At 37.1% G+C, this 18042-nt stretch overlaps 1 protein-coding gene across 3 annotated transcripts in view; it reads right to left on the bottom strand.

Moving 5' to 3' along the window:
* Nucleotides 1-3928: 3928 nt before the first annotated feature.
* CEP120 (centrosomal protein 120) overlaps nt 3929-18042 on the bottom strand; it is a 44187-nt gene continuing 30073 nt past the window's right edge. For all 3 annotated transcript variants that reach the window (XM_089491626.1, XM_089491633.1, XM_089491618.1), the window contains exons 18-20: nt 15122-15220; nt 5213-5358; nt 3929-4551 (exon numbers count right to left, since the gene is read on the bottom strand). In XM_089491626.1, the coding sequence (XP_089347752.1) occupies nt 4314-4551; nt 5213-5358; nt 15122-15220 (483 nt within the window). In that variant the 3' untranslated portion in view covers nt 3929-4313. The remainder of the gene's footprint in view (nt 4552-5212; nt 5359-15121; nt 15221-18042) is intronic.

The following is an 18042-nucleotide window of genomic DNA, read 5'->3' as shown; positions in this document are numbered from 1 at the left end:
TTTGTAGATTAGATACAAACTGTTGTACTAACACTCTCAAGAAGCCTACATGTTGCAATTATCTATGAAACATTTTAAAGAGTTGCGATTGGTCCTGTCTGAATTCAAAAGATACGTAGACACAGAATTCAATTATACCTTACACTCAGTTAATAACTTAATTGTATACTTGTGCTCCCATGATTTAAATAGTTCTGTGTCTATCCGAATTGCACTGCTTCTCTTCTCTGAATAGTTTTACCTTGGAAGAGCAAAGCTTGCGTGGACACACTCCTTTCAGTCTTCCCCTCATTCTCCTCACCACAGAGTGTCTAAGCTGAGTGAATGTCTAAACTGGTTTCCAGTGAAGGGCAGATGAAAAATGGAAGAAGGAAAGCATGACTCAGTGGGAAATCAGTCTGCAATTTCTCTGCAAGGAAAATCTGAGGAATGGGAAGAGTTTGCAACATATAAACAACAATTGCCCTAAAGGCTTAAAATGTAAATGGCAACTGAAACAAAACATATAAATACTAGAACTACCAAAATTTCTTCTGTCACATTAACAAAATAATCCCTCTAATTTTTTCTAACATAATCCTGAACTCCCTTATTCCTAGCTCACAAATCCTAATTCCTAAACCACCTATTCTTTTCTCTCTCCCCCACCCGCTTTTCCCCATCAAAACATTAAGTAGGTCCCAAGGTGATGGTGGAAAATGTTTTTAAAAGAAAAACATAGGTGTTGCTAAATAAAAATTCAACATATGGAAGAGCAGTACTCTGATTCACACCTGATCCCAAAACCATTATACATACTAAAGTAAGAAGACCACACAGTTTTGAACAATTTCTAAGTCAATTACTTTGTAATAAAGTTGGTTATAAAAAAAACCTCTATTGCCTCTGTTTATACGGTTCATCTTTCTCAACACTTTATCTTCTACTTATGCTATTCAAAACATGTTCTTGGTTTTGACAATATTCCTTCCTTGTTTGGTGAAAAAACAAGGAAGAGAATAATCCCAGCCCATCTTCTTCAGTTATAGCGATTGGGATTGTCAAGGTTGACTGCACTGGGCCATCTGTATGAAATCCTTGTTTGGAACTGCAAGCGAATCCCTGGGTACCAGATCTGTTTGGCAGATACGCAAATAGTTTTGTTCAGACATAGCACTGTGTATACTGTACAAGACAATCTTTAATTTAAGACCTTTGTATTTTAATTTTAATCTGTATCCAAAGCTGTATATAACTGAATTTAATTTTAAACACAAAGGGGTCAATGTAAACCTCTGAACAAACTGCATTCAATTAATGCTCACTAAAGCTTAAAAGAGACTTTGGACTTTATGGACAGCCTTCATCTAATGTTAAGGCCCCCTCTAGTGTTTGAAAGACGACTTTTTACAGCACCACACATTTCCACTCAGTGGAAACTTATTCCCTTGAATATTAAACAAATATATAAAAAGAACACTGCAGATTTATTGAGCATTTCTCCTGATCACATATCAGTAAAACACAAATGCTATATTTAACATTTCCAAGTTATTACTCTTTTAATAAGTTTCCATTATTCCTCATATGTCAATTTTTAACAGTAATACACATACACACAAACTCCTTCATGCAATAAAACTACCTGTAATGCAAGTGGTACAAATAATTAAAAATTAAGGTATACAGAAAAACATTACTTCTCTGCTTCTTGTTTCTTCTTGTTTCTTATGAATGATCTCAGCAAATTTTCATGTTTGTTAATGTAAAACTTTATGTAAAAAAATCTTTAAAGCTCCCTATTAGGGAGAAGTCCACAGATAATACAAAAATATGGCCTGTTACAGACCGCCCAAAAGGGGCGGTCTTGGGCCACTGCCGGTTGCAGCGCGGGGAAGCCGCTGCAGCCAAACTGCGCGACTCCTCCGCGCTGTAAAAAAGGAGCGCGAAAATCACGCTCCTTCCGGCAACCCAGAAGAGACATCGCAAGTGCCAAAGTGCGCACTCGCGACGTCTCTTCCAGGTTTAGACGTCCGGACGCTGCGCGTCCGTTACGTCAAGATGGCCGCGCCCGTCTGTATATGGCGCCGCCATCTTGCCGTACGGAATATGCACGAGGGGCAAGGCGCGTCCGGAAGCGCTGCCCCTCGCGCGTATTCCTGGCGTAACGACGGCGCCGCTTAGGCCCGTCTGTAAGGCGCCTATGTGATCTCTAATAGAGAAGTTAACCATTACTCTATTTAGAAAATGTTCAGACATAATCAACACTTTAATTGTTTTGTTTTATAATACTAAACTACAATGTCAGCACTGGTATGTAGAAGACTTAAAAATATTTACTATCTGTTTTCAACAATTAATGCAAGGCCTTCACATACTGCCTGTTTAGATGGGACACATGCAGGAATGCATATTTTGTTTAAAGTGATAGTTTCAGATTTTCTGCTTTAAGTCTTACTGAGTTAGCTTGCTTTTGGTATCACTGCTTACATGGAATAGCCAACATGAACAAGGCTGCACTTATGACCTTTGCGTTTATTAAAATTATGACCTAAATCCAGTTGTTGGGCTCAGATAGAATAGATCCACTATTAACCCTTACATAAATTCCATTGATTCAATTTGTCTTTTCTAGCTGGTATTTAATTTAGGGATTTAGTCCTAAATTATAGCATGCAAACCATACGGAGGGAGCCAGATTGTTATTTGCCTATTTCTAGAAGAAGCAAACATACCAATCCAACAATCCCTATAGCATAAATCTAGGCGCTTTCGGATTAGACATAACAATAGAAAATATAGGCATTGATCACAATCGAAGAAGTCCCAATCCAAAGAGAATATTGTTTAGTACTATATGTGACCAATAATGCACAAGTAATATTCAAATTGGTTCCTATTAACCAATGGACATTATGCATTCCAATTACACCAGAGGGGAGAGCTCATACAACGACACTTAATAGTTATTTTATTTTGAGTTATTCATGTTTCTGTTTTGGAGATAACAAAAAGCTTCTTGTCTGGTAAATGTGCAATCTACTTAGATTTCTATATATCATTCTTAAAGTGCCTTTTTAGAATTAGAAAACCCATCGTGAATGATTCATCAATATATTTATGGATTGCTACATTCAAGACTTCTTTGCCTATACTTGTCGAATCTCTAGGTAGGGAGATTTAAACATAATAATATCCCAATGGCAGTGTGATTTCTCCTTATTGGGAGTACACAATTAGCAAAGTTAATACATCCAGTAGATTTCCAAGCACAACACTCTCCTCCTTCATAGAATTCAATGGACTAAATCAAATGTTATCTAGAACCGACCCACTGAAATCAATGGGACATAAATTAGGCATGACTAACAAATAAGACTAACATTAGATTTAGTCCAGGGCATACATAAATTTCAGCAATAAAACAATATGAAAACAATACATATTGAGTGGCTACTGGGGCAGGTAATAATACCTGTAAACCAGATCTACTGTTATTTAGGAATTCATGGAGTTTGTTCAGACAGAGAAATGAGCACACATGTTTAAAAAGCTGGACATATTCTGCTAAACTTTCCTGCAATATTTTCTCATTATTTACTGTACTTGGCCCATGAAAAGGAACAGATAAGTTAAGCACTGCTTAGCTTGAATCAGATGCAGCCATGATTCAAGTAGACTCACTGACAGTCTAAATGCCACTGATTTCAACAGGCCTGTTCTGAGAATGACTAAACATGGAACTAAACTGGCATCATTAAAGATTCTACATTTTAGCAGAAACTAAGAGCTTCATCAAACAATTTCTGGTGAAACCAATCAGCCATCTGAATGTCTGCAATAGTAGTTTAAATCAATGTACAATGGGATGAACATCTTCGGAGATAATGAAATAAAATGCAGATTCAATTTTCAAAAAAAGGGACAATAACTTTTCTTAGTGCAATTTTATTGATATGCCGTTTTGATACAAATGTATAAAAACAATCAAGGACAGAAATACTTATAAAACAAGCAACCAGAAATTGAACAGAAATATAGAACTGAAATTTAGAAATCTTCTATAAATAAAACAAGCCGTGTCAACAGGATGGGGAAATGTAGTCAACCACCTATAAAAATAAATAGTGAAATATTTACAAACTAATCTTAAAAATATAGTCCATGCTTTTCCTGAAAATAGAATAGGTTTATGTTTATGTTGTAGTAAGCTTTGGGAGATAAAAACAGAGCATGTGTGCAAATCCTCCAGAATCCAGTACAATGTAATAATTCATTAAAGTATGCATCCTTGTCATAAAAAATATAAAGAAAATTCAGTTCAGCAAGTTCTGCTACTTGCTTCTGCTTCTTTTAGCAAGGACTTCACTAATTTGACGATCAAGCTCACTTACAATGTGGTCTTCATGATTATACACACCGGTTTTCAATAAGGTATCCCTTTCCTCTATGAGACGAGCAAGATAGTCATCTAAACTCTCATCCGCTTGCCGTATGTGAGAATTTTGCAGCTGCATCCCCAAAACATCTTGAGTATCTTGGGACTGTTTTTTTTCTTCCTCTTGTTTTAACCTAAGGGGGGGGGGGGGACAAACACATTCAGATGATGCACATTAAATCCACCTAATTTGTTTTAGGGAGGAAATTTTACTGAAATCAGCAGAACTGAAAATCACAGCTGAAAGGAAACAGACACTAATATCCAATACTAAAAGACTTAGCACTTGGTTTATTGCATCAGCCTATTGTTAGAAGACAAGAATGCCTTTGATTAAATGTCTATGTGACTTGAATGATTTCTAATAAGAACTAAATTGTTTGAATACACATAAAAGAATAAGGTCAAAAGGCACTGGAAGCACTTAGCTATTTAAACCAGAAAGTGCAATATTCACCAGAAATATGAGAAAAGGCACTCTTAATGTGTCTTTCTATGTAGCAAACAAGTTTGCTTAGATTCTAAACACAGTTTTCTATCCTCTAAGCCTTAAAACAAGAGGTAAAAAAGGCTTCTTGTAATATTGCTGCAGTCAAGATAAAAAAAACTGGGTTTGGTGGCCTTTGGCATAGATTTCCTATAATACAAGATGGTTACATTTTATAAATGGGCAAATATTACCTAAGGGACAGAAAGCTGTGTTCCTTTACTGGACTGACAGCCAATTAAATTTGACTCAGCTGAACTTTCACCTATTCAGGAGAAGAAGTTAAAATCCAGCAAATGATACAATACCTGTTCAGCTCATTTCTGATATCCTCTAGCTCTTGCCGTTGTGCCTTTCCCAGTTCTTTCTCTTCAGCTGCCAGGTACCGAAGTCTCATGTGCTCAAGTTCTTGCTGCTGTTTTTTAAGACGAGCCATCGCACTCTCTTGCTCACGCTAAGGAAAAGCAAAGAAATTCTATTAAATCTCACAGAAAGGTACACAAAATTTACTTCATAGCTTACCCAATTTAATAACGGACTCTGGAGTCTGAATGGGAGAGTCCCACTGAAACCCTCAACAAATGCTACAGTAGAGTAACATTTCTGCCGATAAATAAAACGGCAAGGGGAAAATATTCCTTTGAAGTTAATTTACAAGCAACACAAAAAAATAAGGTAACACTGGGTAAATACATTACACTGACATCTATGACATCATTTCTGGAGTAGAGAAGACATTTTTTCACTATGAAGAAAGGACAGATGAGTCTTGCATCAATTCTAAATTTTGCAAAATTCCAAACAAAACTTTCTACATAATCAAGAAAACAAGAAACTTATTTCTGCAGCCAAGATTCTACACCTGCTCCAAATTACAATAAGGAAAACACATGCTGAACTGCCTATGATGTAGATTTTTATAAGGCCTAAAACAATTTTTAATCAAAGTTGTCCAAACCATCTAGTGGTACATATGAGGCATACATAACATAGTTGTGATAAAACCACAGGTTTTAATTTTAAAAACTTTAGTTAAAGATGTTCTTTTAATGTTTGAAAAGGCTGTAGTATGGTGAATTGATTGAAAGTTTATAACCAACACTGCATGTCAGATTTTTGGTCAAAAACATACCTTATCTATGTTTGGTGCTGAAATGGAGAGCCACATAACTAGAGATTCTTTCAAATACCTTGATTTCATACAAAGCAACATGAAACATACCATAGTATCCAATTATAATTTTAATAGTCACATAAAATTACTGAAAACCATATCCTTTCAAGTCAGTTGCTGAAAACTGCTTAATGCACATCACGTATCTTGTAACTTTCTAGGGCAGCTTCTGTTCAGAATTTATCAGCTGGTCTGGTTATTTGGGCAACATTACTTTAAGGGGCCAGTGAAAGAGTGTGCCATTTGAAGGGGCATCCCTGTAACATTTAAAACATTTTTGAACTGGCCCACAAATCACACATGCTTTTAAGTGGTAGAAAGTCTTGGCTACTTGTGTTTCATAAGTCTTTAAACAATTACACTAATCATTTAATCCTTCAGCAACTTATTTTAAGGGCTATTTTATCTAGAACAGCACAAACAGAAGTTTAAAATGGTTTATTTCCATACACCCACATTCCCATATGTACACACACACACACACACACACCCCCAATGATCCTTTGAGAGCAATGTCAATGACTCCCATTAGTATACAATTACCTTATGTTAACCACATATTGATAGAAAATATTTATCTACTGCTCTAATTTTCTACAGCCTATTATATCTGAATAGCACTTCAAGTGATTCAGTGCTGTTCATAAAACCACAGAACCAAAGGAATCAAGGCTATCTACTCCAATCAGTGAGATTATCTAGTTTCTCTGAAGAGGCATTTAAGAGAGGCATGGAATGTCCTTCACTAAGAATCTTGTTCCACCACACAACAGTTCCTCTACTAACAACTAGCTGTAATTCATTGCTTTTTGTCCTTATTCTCAGGTGCATGAAGAGAATCTACTCTCATCATAAATCTCCAGACCAGTGAGAAAAAATGAAAGTTGGGTGTGATGATATGGCAAAACAGATTGCTAACCTCTCATGCCAGCCATGTGGCTCACAGCAGAATGTTACCAGACAATAAAGGATTCTCTTCTAATAGCAGCATCTACTAACCTATCAGAAAGTGAACACGAAAGGGAACTTTTAATCTCCAGAGTCAAGTTTCCTGTTACAGGGCACTGGACTTCTCTTGACCATGATAGATCACTTGTTGTAGCAAAGATGTATAGTACCAGGTAAGCTGCACTTAAAATTTCTATTTCCCATTTGTTCTGGCTTCTATTAAATTTAAATACATGTCCATAATTATGCACTCCAACAACATGGTACACTAATTGGACAACTTCATTTATGTAGGAAGAAGCAGGGTAATTGAATACTTGTTGTTTATATCTTTCTCATTTTCCTAATGCCATTGGCATAAGGTTTTGTTTTTCTATAGAATACTGGAAAGGGATATCTTTCATGCTATAGCAATAAACAAAACAACAGTGTCTCCTCTCTTATTTGGAACTGATACAATTTTTTTAAAGAAGTCGTAAATCACTAATATTAAAAAAAAAATCAATTCACAAAATGATCCTTGCATGTTGCCAGGTGCTAGAGCTAAGAGGCTCTTCAATCAAGCAAGAACAACCTTTGTTTTGTCATAGCAGCTTATAAATCCAGAGAGAAGATGTAAACATGCATACACTAGACTAAACAATGGCTAAATAGCGGCCACTATTCACTCCCCCACTTGTACATACCAAGCAATTCTGTGGGAAAAACTTCAACTGAATCGAAGGAACTCAACTCAAGTTTTCTGAAAATAACCCAGGGCTGACAAGCCAGTAGGAGGGTCTGGAGGCTTTCAAGACACAGTTTTTAACCAAGATTCGGACTTCTAACTGTTTTTTAAAACAAAGATTTACATCCTCTGCTTGGCTAAATTACTTGTAAATTAATCACATTAATTACTTTGAGAGGATAAGCAGGAGGCTGGACAAGATAGAGCCTATGTCAGCCAATAAAGTCTGTGTTTGTTTAAAACAAATGTACTGGTTTTGCTGTGAGCAAATCCACTGAGTACAAAAATGGTAAGTCTTAAACTCTTTAATAACCACTTATCTTAAATGCACATACTTTGAGTTTTTACAGAAACATTCAAAAGCCAGACAGATCACTTTGTAATCACTAAAAGCTGAATTGCAGCATTCTTCTAGCCATAACTACAACAGCGATATGCTATGCGTCTCCAATTTAGGATTTCTTACATTAACATGCATATGTAATCTTCTTGTCTAAAACCTAAAATCAAATATAAAATAGTATATTTAAATCCATACCTATTTTTATTTTGCCTTCTGAAATTCCATAATAAACCTCTCCCAAATTACAAATTTCCTAAATGGAAGACCATATATACAGAATCCCCACATCTGATAATAACACTGAAACATTTTCATTTCAACATGTAAAAACATAATTCAAGTTTTATTCCCAGTGAAATTAGAGACTCATGTATTATTTAAAATGCATATTTTCAAGTGTATCAAATACATGCTTCTGCTTACTTACTTATTTACTACACTTTCTTTTTCTAGTCAGAAAGATGATATGATGGTAACAGACCTAAATCTACCATCTTGGGATCAGGTGGCTATGCAACAGGGCTTTCTTTTCCCACTTGTGCACAGCCATCTGCCTTGCCTGGAACCTGTTCTGGAGGATTTATCTGCATTCTAGAGCTGGTTCAGACACTTGCGGGGAGGCAGGGAGGGGGGCATCACCTACTTTCTGCTTCTACTAACAGAAACAATCCTGTCAGAGGAACTGACCTATTGTATCCTGGTCAGTCCAGGACTTTAAGGAATAGTGGAAAGGCTAAGAGATGGCTAATGAGAGAACTGGTGCTTTTGAAATACACACACACACACACACACACACACACTCTTCAGAATAAGTTTTTTAATGTTTAATAATTAAATAGATAATTTCTGTACATTTAAGGAGAAAGAGATTCAGGTTGAAAGAGTTACCAACAAATTGCATGAGCACAGAAAATATTTTAATGTATGAGCACAGAAAAAGAAGTTTTGAAAAGGGTAGTTTGTTAACGTTCACTTCCCTATAAAATATGGTTCCCTGACTAAAAAGCCACTGCCATGTTGTACTTGCAGCAAATGTTTCCACCAAAGCTCTTCTTTGCTTTAAGTCTAGCATTAATACTTTCATTTGCCAGCTCCTGACCATTGCAAAGCTTCCCCTTCTTCTTATCCCAATGCAAACTACAAGTAACAACTAGACTATAACTACCTGATATGAGTGTTAAGTAGGATATGCTGAAAAAAATCTCAGATTACTGATCACAAAAGAAAGCTGCAAAACAGCCCTGCATGGCTACTTCCCACAAGACTCCTTCCCTCTGTTTGTTCCTACTCTCCAGCACATCTATGGCCATGCAACGAATGCATTTCTCCTTACCTTTATGAACATCTTTGGGTATCATGGGATCAACCCCATCTTCATTTTCATGGCTAGTATATTAGCTATCACAGCTGCAACCACTGAACAAACTAGAAAGTCCACCTTTAAAAGGTATGGTAGGCACAAATTCAGTTGACCTCAATGTTTTTTATTTAATAATTGCTCATTTTTTTAAAAAAAAAAATAGCATTGATTGAGGGTTATGTTTTCAATAATTAGGTTTAAAGTATGAGGATTTTCAGATGTATTTTTATTTTTATGTTTAACATTTGCATTGAAAACAAATGTTATTTGTTCTAAGCATAAGGGACAGAAAGGGCTAACAATTAGACAGAATAAAAGGACATTATGCTAAATACTTGCATGCTTGACATGAATCTATAATTCACAGTTTGACTACACTTTTCATTTTTGATTAATGAAAGTCTGCTTAAACACTTCTTTGGCAATGGCAACAAAGTATTTGATTGCCTTTCTGAAGACTTGCCAGCTGGGTTTTGTCATTAACATTTATTAACAATCCAAGATACAACTTTTTGTGCTTAATTCTCACAACAGAAATGTTTTGTATAGTTCTCTAGAGAGCCCTGATGTGACAAGTTTCTGGCACAAAGTACCACCCCGAAGCTATTCACCAGAATCAATGTGAAATCACCATGGTATTACTCCAACTTAAACAAAAAAAGAACACAAATCATCAAAAGTTAAGCAGACTTAACGTTCCTTAAGGCCCCTAAATTTGTGATTTCACATTCAAAACAAATAGGGAATTCTTTAAACCATTTTCATTTTAACATGTACAGCACAGACATTCAAGAGAAGTTTAAGAATTACTAGAGAGCATGAAATAAATGTTAATAGGCTTGATCTCGTAGATCAAAAACTGAGTCACCTAAGATTTTACTGTGCTCATTCAATTATTTCTTAAGAGATATGAACTTTCAATCTATACTATAAGTAATAAATATTTAAGATACAGAATGCTGATTACTTTTCTCTTGATGGCAGCTCGACCTGAAGTGGCCAAAACATGGAAGACACGACTTGTGTCCCTAGATAATTGGTGGAAAAGAGTCTGGGACCAATGGCTAATGGAGAAGCTATCTGATAAAATGAAATGTAATTTAGTACAACAAAACCAAGAATCTTTTTAAGAAAAATGGCTTCCTTTTACCCTTTTACTGATTTTGTTAACACAAAATATATAACTGTTAATCCACCACCTTAACAGCTGTCACTATGGTCTGATGTTTTCCAAACAATTTCATCTGTATAGGATTATATATGTGTGGTGCTTTTGAATGTCCATTTTTATAATTATGCTCAAAATTCTACAACATAGACTTCAGCCATACATGGAGAGAGAAATATCAGAGGTCCAAGCAGGGTTCAGGAAAGGAAGAGGCACAAGGGACCACATTGAAAACATCCAATGGCTAATGGAGCGCACCAAGGAATTTCAAAAGAAAATCAGCATGTGCTTTACAGACTACAGCAAAGCCTTTGACTACTATGGAATGCCCTTAAAGACATGGGGAGTCAACATATCTGATAGTCTTGAAGAATCTGTACTCAGGACAAGATCAGAACAATTGGCAAAGGGGTCAGACAAGGCTGCATCTTATCACCCTACTTGTTCAACTTGTATGAGGAACATATTGTAAGTAAAGCAGGCTTGGACACAGAAGAAGGAGGAGTGAAAATAGGAGGAAGGAATAAGATATGCAGGCGACACCATAGTACTAGCAGAAAACCCCATAGACCTGGAACACCTATAAGGAAGATGAAGGGAAAAAGTGCAAAGGCAGGCCTACTGCTGAACTTAAAGAAAACAAATATAATGACTGCAGAGAATCTACACAAATTTAACCTAGACAATGAGGAAATAGAAACAGTAAAAAAATTCTCATACCTAAGATGAAACATTGATAGGAACCGGGACTGCAGCCAGGAAATGAGAAGAAGATTAAGAAATGGGGAGAGCGACTATGAAAGAACTAGAAAAGATTCTAAAATGCAAAGATGTACAACTGGGCACAAGCCATCCTATTCCCTATTGCCATGTATGAATGTGAGAGCTGGACAATTAAGAAACAAGATAGAAAGAAAATCAACGCATTTGAGATGTGGTGCTGGAGAAGTGTTGAGGATCCCATGGACAGAAAAAAGGACAAACAAATAGGTCCTAGAGTAGATTAAGCCAGAAATTTCCCTGGAAGCCAAGATGAAAAAGCTGAGGCGGCCATACTTTGGACACATCATGAGAAGGGAGGACTCAATGGAAAAAACAATAATGCTAGGAAAGGTGAATGGAAGTAGAAAGAGAGGAAGTCTGCATGCTAGATGGATGGACTCTATCATAGACGACATGGGTACGGGCTTGCAGGAATTAAGCAGAGCAGTAGAGGATAGGGAGTCTTGGAGATGTCTCATCCATAGGGTCGCCATGGGTTGAGATCAACTTGAGGGCAGTTAACAACAACAACAAAATATTTATAGCCATCTTCTATTGTTTAATTTTTGTATAATTAATAAATTTAAATATTAAAAGAGAGAGAGAGAGATGAAAAAGTAAAAGTAATTAATCATAGAATCATAGAGCTGGAAGAGACCACAATCCAGTCCAACCCCCTGCCATGCAGCAAATCTCAATCACTGATTAGTTCATTATCCAAACCAGCCTTTAGACAATTGTTTTGCTGTAGCTTCTTGCTCACAGAACATCATAGATTAGTCAAATATGAATGAAAGGTCCATGAAATTGGCTCCATATAAGAATAAATGCATCTATATAAACTTAACGTACCTGTAGCAAAATCACCAATGAAGAACTGGTGTAGGTCACTGAGTTTGTGCTCACAATGGATATACAGATTAACTGGAGTATGATTTAGAAAACCATGAATTAAGTAACTCTAATGCTCAAATTCTAATATGTCTCAATTCAAATATGGAAATATTGGTCCCTTTTCTCAAACTTATTAAACAAAGATGGATGCAGTAGCATTTGTAATACACTTTGCATTTTGCAAGAAACAGTAATACAAACAATCATCTATAGGAATGCAGACAAAAAATGGAACAGGATATAATTACCCTACTGGGTAAAAAAAAATGAAATAAAAACAACACCATTCTATTTCAACTTCTGACACAGAAGAGAAATTAGCAGGCTAGCCAATTATGGTTTTTAAGTATCTTGATCATCCAGGAGCGGAATCCACACGACACTAGAGATAAAACATGTGCCCAGAGGAGGGCGACCAAAATGGTGACAGGTCTGAAAATCATGCCCTAGGAGGAGCGACTTAGGGATCTGGTATGTTTAGCCTGGAGAAGATAAGATAAGTTAAGAGGTGATATGATAGTCATGCTTAAATATCTTAAGGTAGTGGTGGCGAACCTATGGCATGCATGCCAGAGGGGGCACTCGGAGCCTTTTCTGTTGGCACGCCCACCATTGCTCCAGTTTGTTGTGGCTCTCCTGTCCTCCAGTTACTCTTTTCCCCTTCCAGTAATTGTTCATTAATTGTTCAAAAGCATGTAAAGTGCAAGCTTTTACCTTTCAATAAAAGTTGTTTGTATTGTGTTTTTCTTTTAAGAAAAAAGATGTTAATATAACTAAAACCTCAGTATTAAACAATTAAACCTGTTTAATTAAGCAATTAAACAGGTTAAATTGTTGTGCTGGCACTTAGTGATAAAGAAGTGGGTTTTGGGTTGAAATTTGGGCACTCGGGCTTTAAAAGGTTCGCCATCATTGTCTTAAGGGATATCATATTGAAAATGGAGCCAGCTTGTTTTCTGCTGCTCCAGAGACTAGAACACAGGAATGGATGCAAACTATAATGTGCCCACGTCATATGTGGGTGCATTATACGCTGCTTTCATATGCTGAAAGCAGTGCTGGAAGAAGCGGTGTCATGTGCCGGAAGAAACAATGGTGCATGCGCCCATGACATACATGTCGCTGCCACCGCCACAAATACGAGCCCCATTACTTGTAATGGGGCTTGAGTATATGTGCTATTTCTTTTACGTGGGGTTGTGTGTGTGTGTCCGGAATGGATCCCCCGCGTAAAAGAAGGGTGCACTGTATAGGAAAAGAGATTCCACCTGAACATTAGGATGAAACTCCTGACAATAAGAGCTATTAGACTGAAACAAACTCCCTCAGAGTCTGATGAAGTCTCCTTTCTTGGAGGTTCTTAAACAGAGGCAGGATGGCCATTTCGTGGGGGTGCTTTGCATGGCAGGGCGTTGGACTTGATGGTCCCTGAGGTCTCTTCCAACTCTATGATTCTATTTCTAGCTAAAATATACAAGTACAGTCCAAAGAAGACCTCATTGTTTGGCTACTAGTTGGGATGACCATTATCACTTTCAGTATCAGAGGCAATACACCTATATATGTATCAGTTTCTAGGAAACAAAAAGAGAGAGAGTGCAGGTGCACCCATGTCTTACTAGCAGGTGTTAGGAAGGATCTATTTAGGGGAATTTCCGAATTTAGCTCAACTGCTGAGAGGTAGGGTCCTAACAACACCCTCACGAGACCAAGTCCTGAGATGTCTACGAGAGGTCCACAAGAATCCCTTGAGAGACGACATTGAGACACACTGTTCCAATTAAGTCCAAATATTTATTAAAAAGGGGGAAACAAACACAGCAAAAGGAGCACACACATTCACACACACACGCAATTCTCAATGAAAGTAAAGGAGGGAAATCGGGAGAGAGTTGAGAGGCAAATATACAGGAGACACTTACTTCCAAAGGCTTCTCTGGGAACCAGATGTGGACATAGATGATGAGATGACACGGCCACCGAAATGTGGGAGGAAATGGCAGAGGGAACTAAAATAGAGTTCAGTCTGACATGAAGCCAGGATGTATTCTGAATGTAGCACACCAGTGTGTGCTTAGACTGAGGCTTATATAGAAAATTTGTAGACCCTGGCTATGAACTTGATGGCTTAACTGCAGCCAAGACAAAGGGTATGAAGACCTGGGCTTTTGTTAAATCAAGGTGAAGAATAGACTGAGCCAATGCACTTGGATCTGAACACAATCAAGGAAGGCAAACAGATGAATAGATAGATGACCACTGACTTAATCACTGGGCCATTAGGTGTGAGGCTGAAAACAAACAGCCTGTATTGTACTCGTTTTTGGAGATGGTTTTTCTTGTCTAGCAACTCCCAAACTTCCTGTGGGGAATTTCCAGTCTCATCTCTAGAGCTCCTACCCCCTCCTTTGCAAGCTGCCTACATGACATCTCTGCTTTGGAGAAATGGTGGTGCCCCTAGAGGTCAGCTTGGGGTCAAAGTGAATTCCATGCACACTCCAAAATTGAATATAAATTGATATGCTCTAATACAGGCTTTCCACAAGCGAACAGCTGACCATTATATGGACAGAATGTTGAATTAGATAGGTCTTTGGTTTGAACCAAAAAAGCTCTTCTTATGTTCCTAAATTCTTAAATTTAATTCAAAGGTGTTCCTAAAATTGAAGGCTGATGTAAAGAAGAGATATTACCACCCCATAAGTGCACAATGCCTTCTATGATCATAGTAAAACTGCTAAGCTAAACTTATTAGACTTATCCAGTATGATATGCTTTGCTTCTGTCACAAGGGATGATGCCATCTCATTCTGCTGTTCATACATCTTATCAGTTACATACCTGTTTCAGTCTTGCTAGTTCCTTCAGAGCTCGTCCCCACTGTTGCTTGTAATGTAGCTTTGCCTTAGTGGCTGATTCTAACTTCCTTTCAAGGTCTCCCTAATAAAGAACAAAATACTATCAACGGACACAGTAACAGTAGTAATAATCTTTACACAAGTATATATACAGAACTTGGATTACAAAAATTGTTTAGTATAACTTGTTCCAACTAAAGCTGTTATGGAATTTGATGTAAATATTGTGGCACACAAGCATATCCTTGTTTAAGCAATAGCCTTATTTTTATTGTCAAACACTATGAAACTGGGTGAAGTCTGTATTTCAAGACAGTTAATGTAAACAGTTTTTAAACATCTACAAAGGAATCAAAGATAACATTCATTTATATAACAACCATTAGCTATTCATATATCTGCTTAATTTATTATGTCTTTTTGTGTCTTAGCCTTACATTTGTAGCTAATATATGCCTTTTAATTTGGCTAGACTATGCCTTTCAAGTCTTCAGTTTGTCTCTGTTATTAACTGATTTATCTCTCAGAAAAGGCCTCACTGTCATTAGGCCTTTAAAACTCTCTATCGATACTTGCTTCTACTTCAGCTATAGAAGACAAAGTCATATACTCATAACTTCTGGGTCTAGAGATAGAAGTCGCATTCAGACTTCATGAGCCCATGATACAAAATTGAATTTGGCATTTGAAGTTAGAAGCTTTCAGTAAGGAACCTCAAAGAAGATGAACAGGTATGGGAAACTTACAGCCAAATGCTGTTGGATTACAACTCACATCATCTCTAACCACTGGCCATTCCAGTCTGGATTCTGGCTTTGTTATAGGACAGAATCAGCCTTGGTAACCTTGATAGATTATCTTTACTGGGAAATGAACAATGGGAATGTTAATCTTACACACTTTCCCATAAGCTTTGCATACCTCTGCCCTTGGTATTCTCCTGCATTGACTCTGGTTTGGAGGTGGGGGACATTTTTACACTCATGCCTTTCAAAGAAGAACACTGGTGGACAATATGCTTGTACCACTACCATCTTTCTATGAGGTGCTTCAAAATAACATCTTGTGTTCAGTATTATATATTATTATATGAAGGCTCTGGATATAATAATTAGGGAAAGGTACATAGTTATGCTGATAACACACATTACTTTTCTTTAATTAGATGTGAATCAGAAACAACAAACAACCCATGTATGACCTAAGATAACATTACCTAGGATAACTCTGGGATAACATTACCAGTCATTTTGCTCTTTGCAGATTTATAGGGTCTACCTCACAAGTTTTATTTTCCAGAACAAGAAGTATCTATTTGAAAATAGGCTATACAGGCCTGAAACAAGTGAAGAAGTGCCCAAAGCCCCAGAACACATCAAGATGCATAATAGCTCTTTCAGAGGGTTTGGGAGACACTATTGACCATCATTTTAAAACAAAAAAAAACACACTCCATGTTACTACAGGGAGGGCACTGTGGTAACACTATACCTAATAGCTGTGGTGCTATAGTGGAGCAATTTGTAGAATCTATCATTGCCACTAGATGCTCTCCAACCTCAAGACTGGATAACTGTCATGAATGACCATATGCATCTGAGGAAGTAGACTTTAGTCTACGAAGACTCATGCTCTCAACCTCTTTCTTTCAGTTAGTTTCAAAGGTGCTACAAGATCTCTTTACATCTGTCATAAATGCTGCATGTGACTGTGCTTACATTTGGTTTTGAAGTTGCAACTAATATAGAATGAAGCAGCCAGGTTATGGATTGGGGTGCTTTACCATGTACCTATCACACCTGTGCTAAAGTTGTGGTGCCCTGTGATAGAACTTATTCTGTGCAGGCTAGTCTGCAAAGAATCAAAGTTTTAGTATGAAAGGCTGTATTACTACTTGGGTTACTGTTATTTCAAGAAATGTCTCTTCATTAATCAACCTCCTAGGGCTATTACAATCTTCAGGGAAGAACCTATTATCCATGCCATAGCTTATAGATTTCTGTTTAGCGGCAACATGAAAACAGGCCTTGCCTGTCATGTTGCCCACCCTGTAGAATGATCTTTCGTTTGTATCATGACAGTCTTAACATTGACACCTTTTAGACATTTATTGAAAAAAGATTTTTACTTTGGCTTTCCCCCAACCATGTGCTGTTCTAAACTTGTATACATTGTATTATGTTACACTGTCCTATTAGGATACACTGTCATGTAACTACTGATATCACAAATAAAACAATTTATTCGTGATGTAACATCTTACCTTGGTTTTCCCCTATGTGCTGTTCTAAACTTGTATACTCTGTATATGTTACACTGTCCTATTGTATTGTCCAGGTGGAGCAGTGGTTAAATGACTCTACTGAAGCCACTCATTCACAAACCATAAAGTTGCAAGTTCAACTCTAGCCAGGGGGCTCAAGCTCGACTCAGGTTTGCATCCTTCTGGGGTCGCTAAAATGAGTACCCAGATTGTTGGGGACAATTAGCTTACACTTTGTAAACCGCTTAGGGAATGCTTAAGTGCACTGATAAGTGGTATAAAAATGTACTTGCTATTGCTACACTATCAGGTAATTAGTGATATCACAAATAAAACAATTTAAATAAAGTAGGCCGTCTCATACACAATGTCATTCGTGGATAATATCTGACTGTTAAAAACAACCAACATCCCAACTTAACTGGAAGAATTCAGTGTTTCTAGGAATCAGTTCCAGGGCAAAAAAAAAACCCTGAAGCTGTAGCCTATGTAACTGTCTGGGAATTTGAGAGCATGCCTGAAATTAGAACAGTTTTACAGCAGCTCTTTCTTCATCCTTTGCAATACCATCCTCCAAAAGGGACAAGAACTACTTGTCAGCCAAGCAAAAAGAGCCTGTTTTAGTAAACTACATGTATGCT

This window comes from Sceloporus occidentalis, unplaced genomic scaffold (assembly GCF_023333645.1).
Source record: "Sceloporus occidentalis isolate IW3139 unplaced genomic scaffold, rSceOcc1.0.p SCAF_1, whole genome shotgun sequence".
Taxonomy (NCBI): domain Eukaryota; kingdom Metazoa; phylum Chordata; class Lepidosauria; order Squamata; family Phrynosomatidae; genus Sceloporus; species Sceloporus occidentalis.
This window is presented reverse-complemented; position numbering and strand designations above follow the sequence as displayed.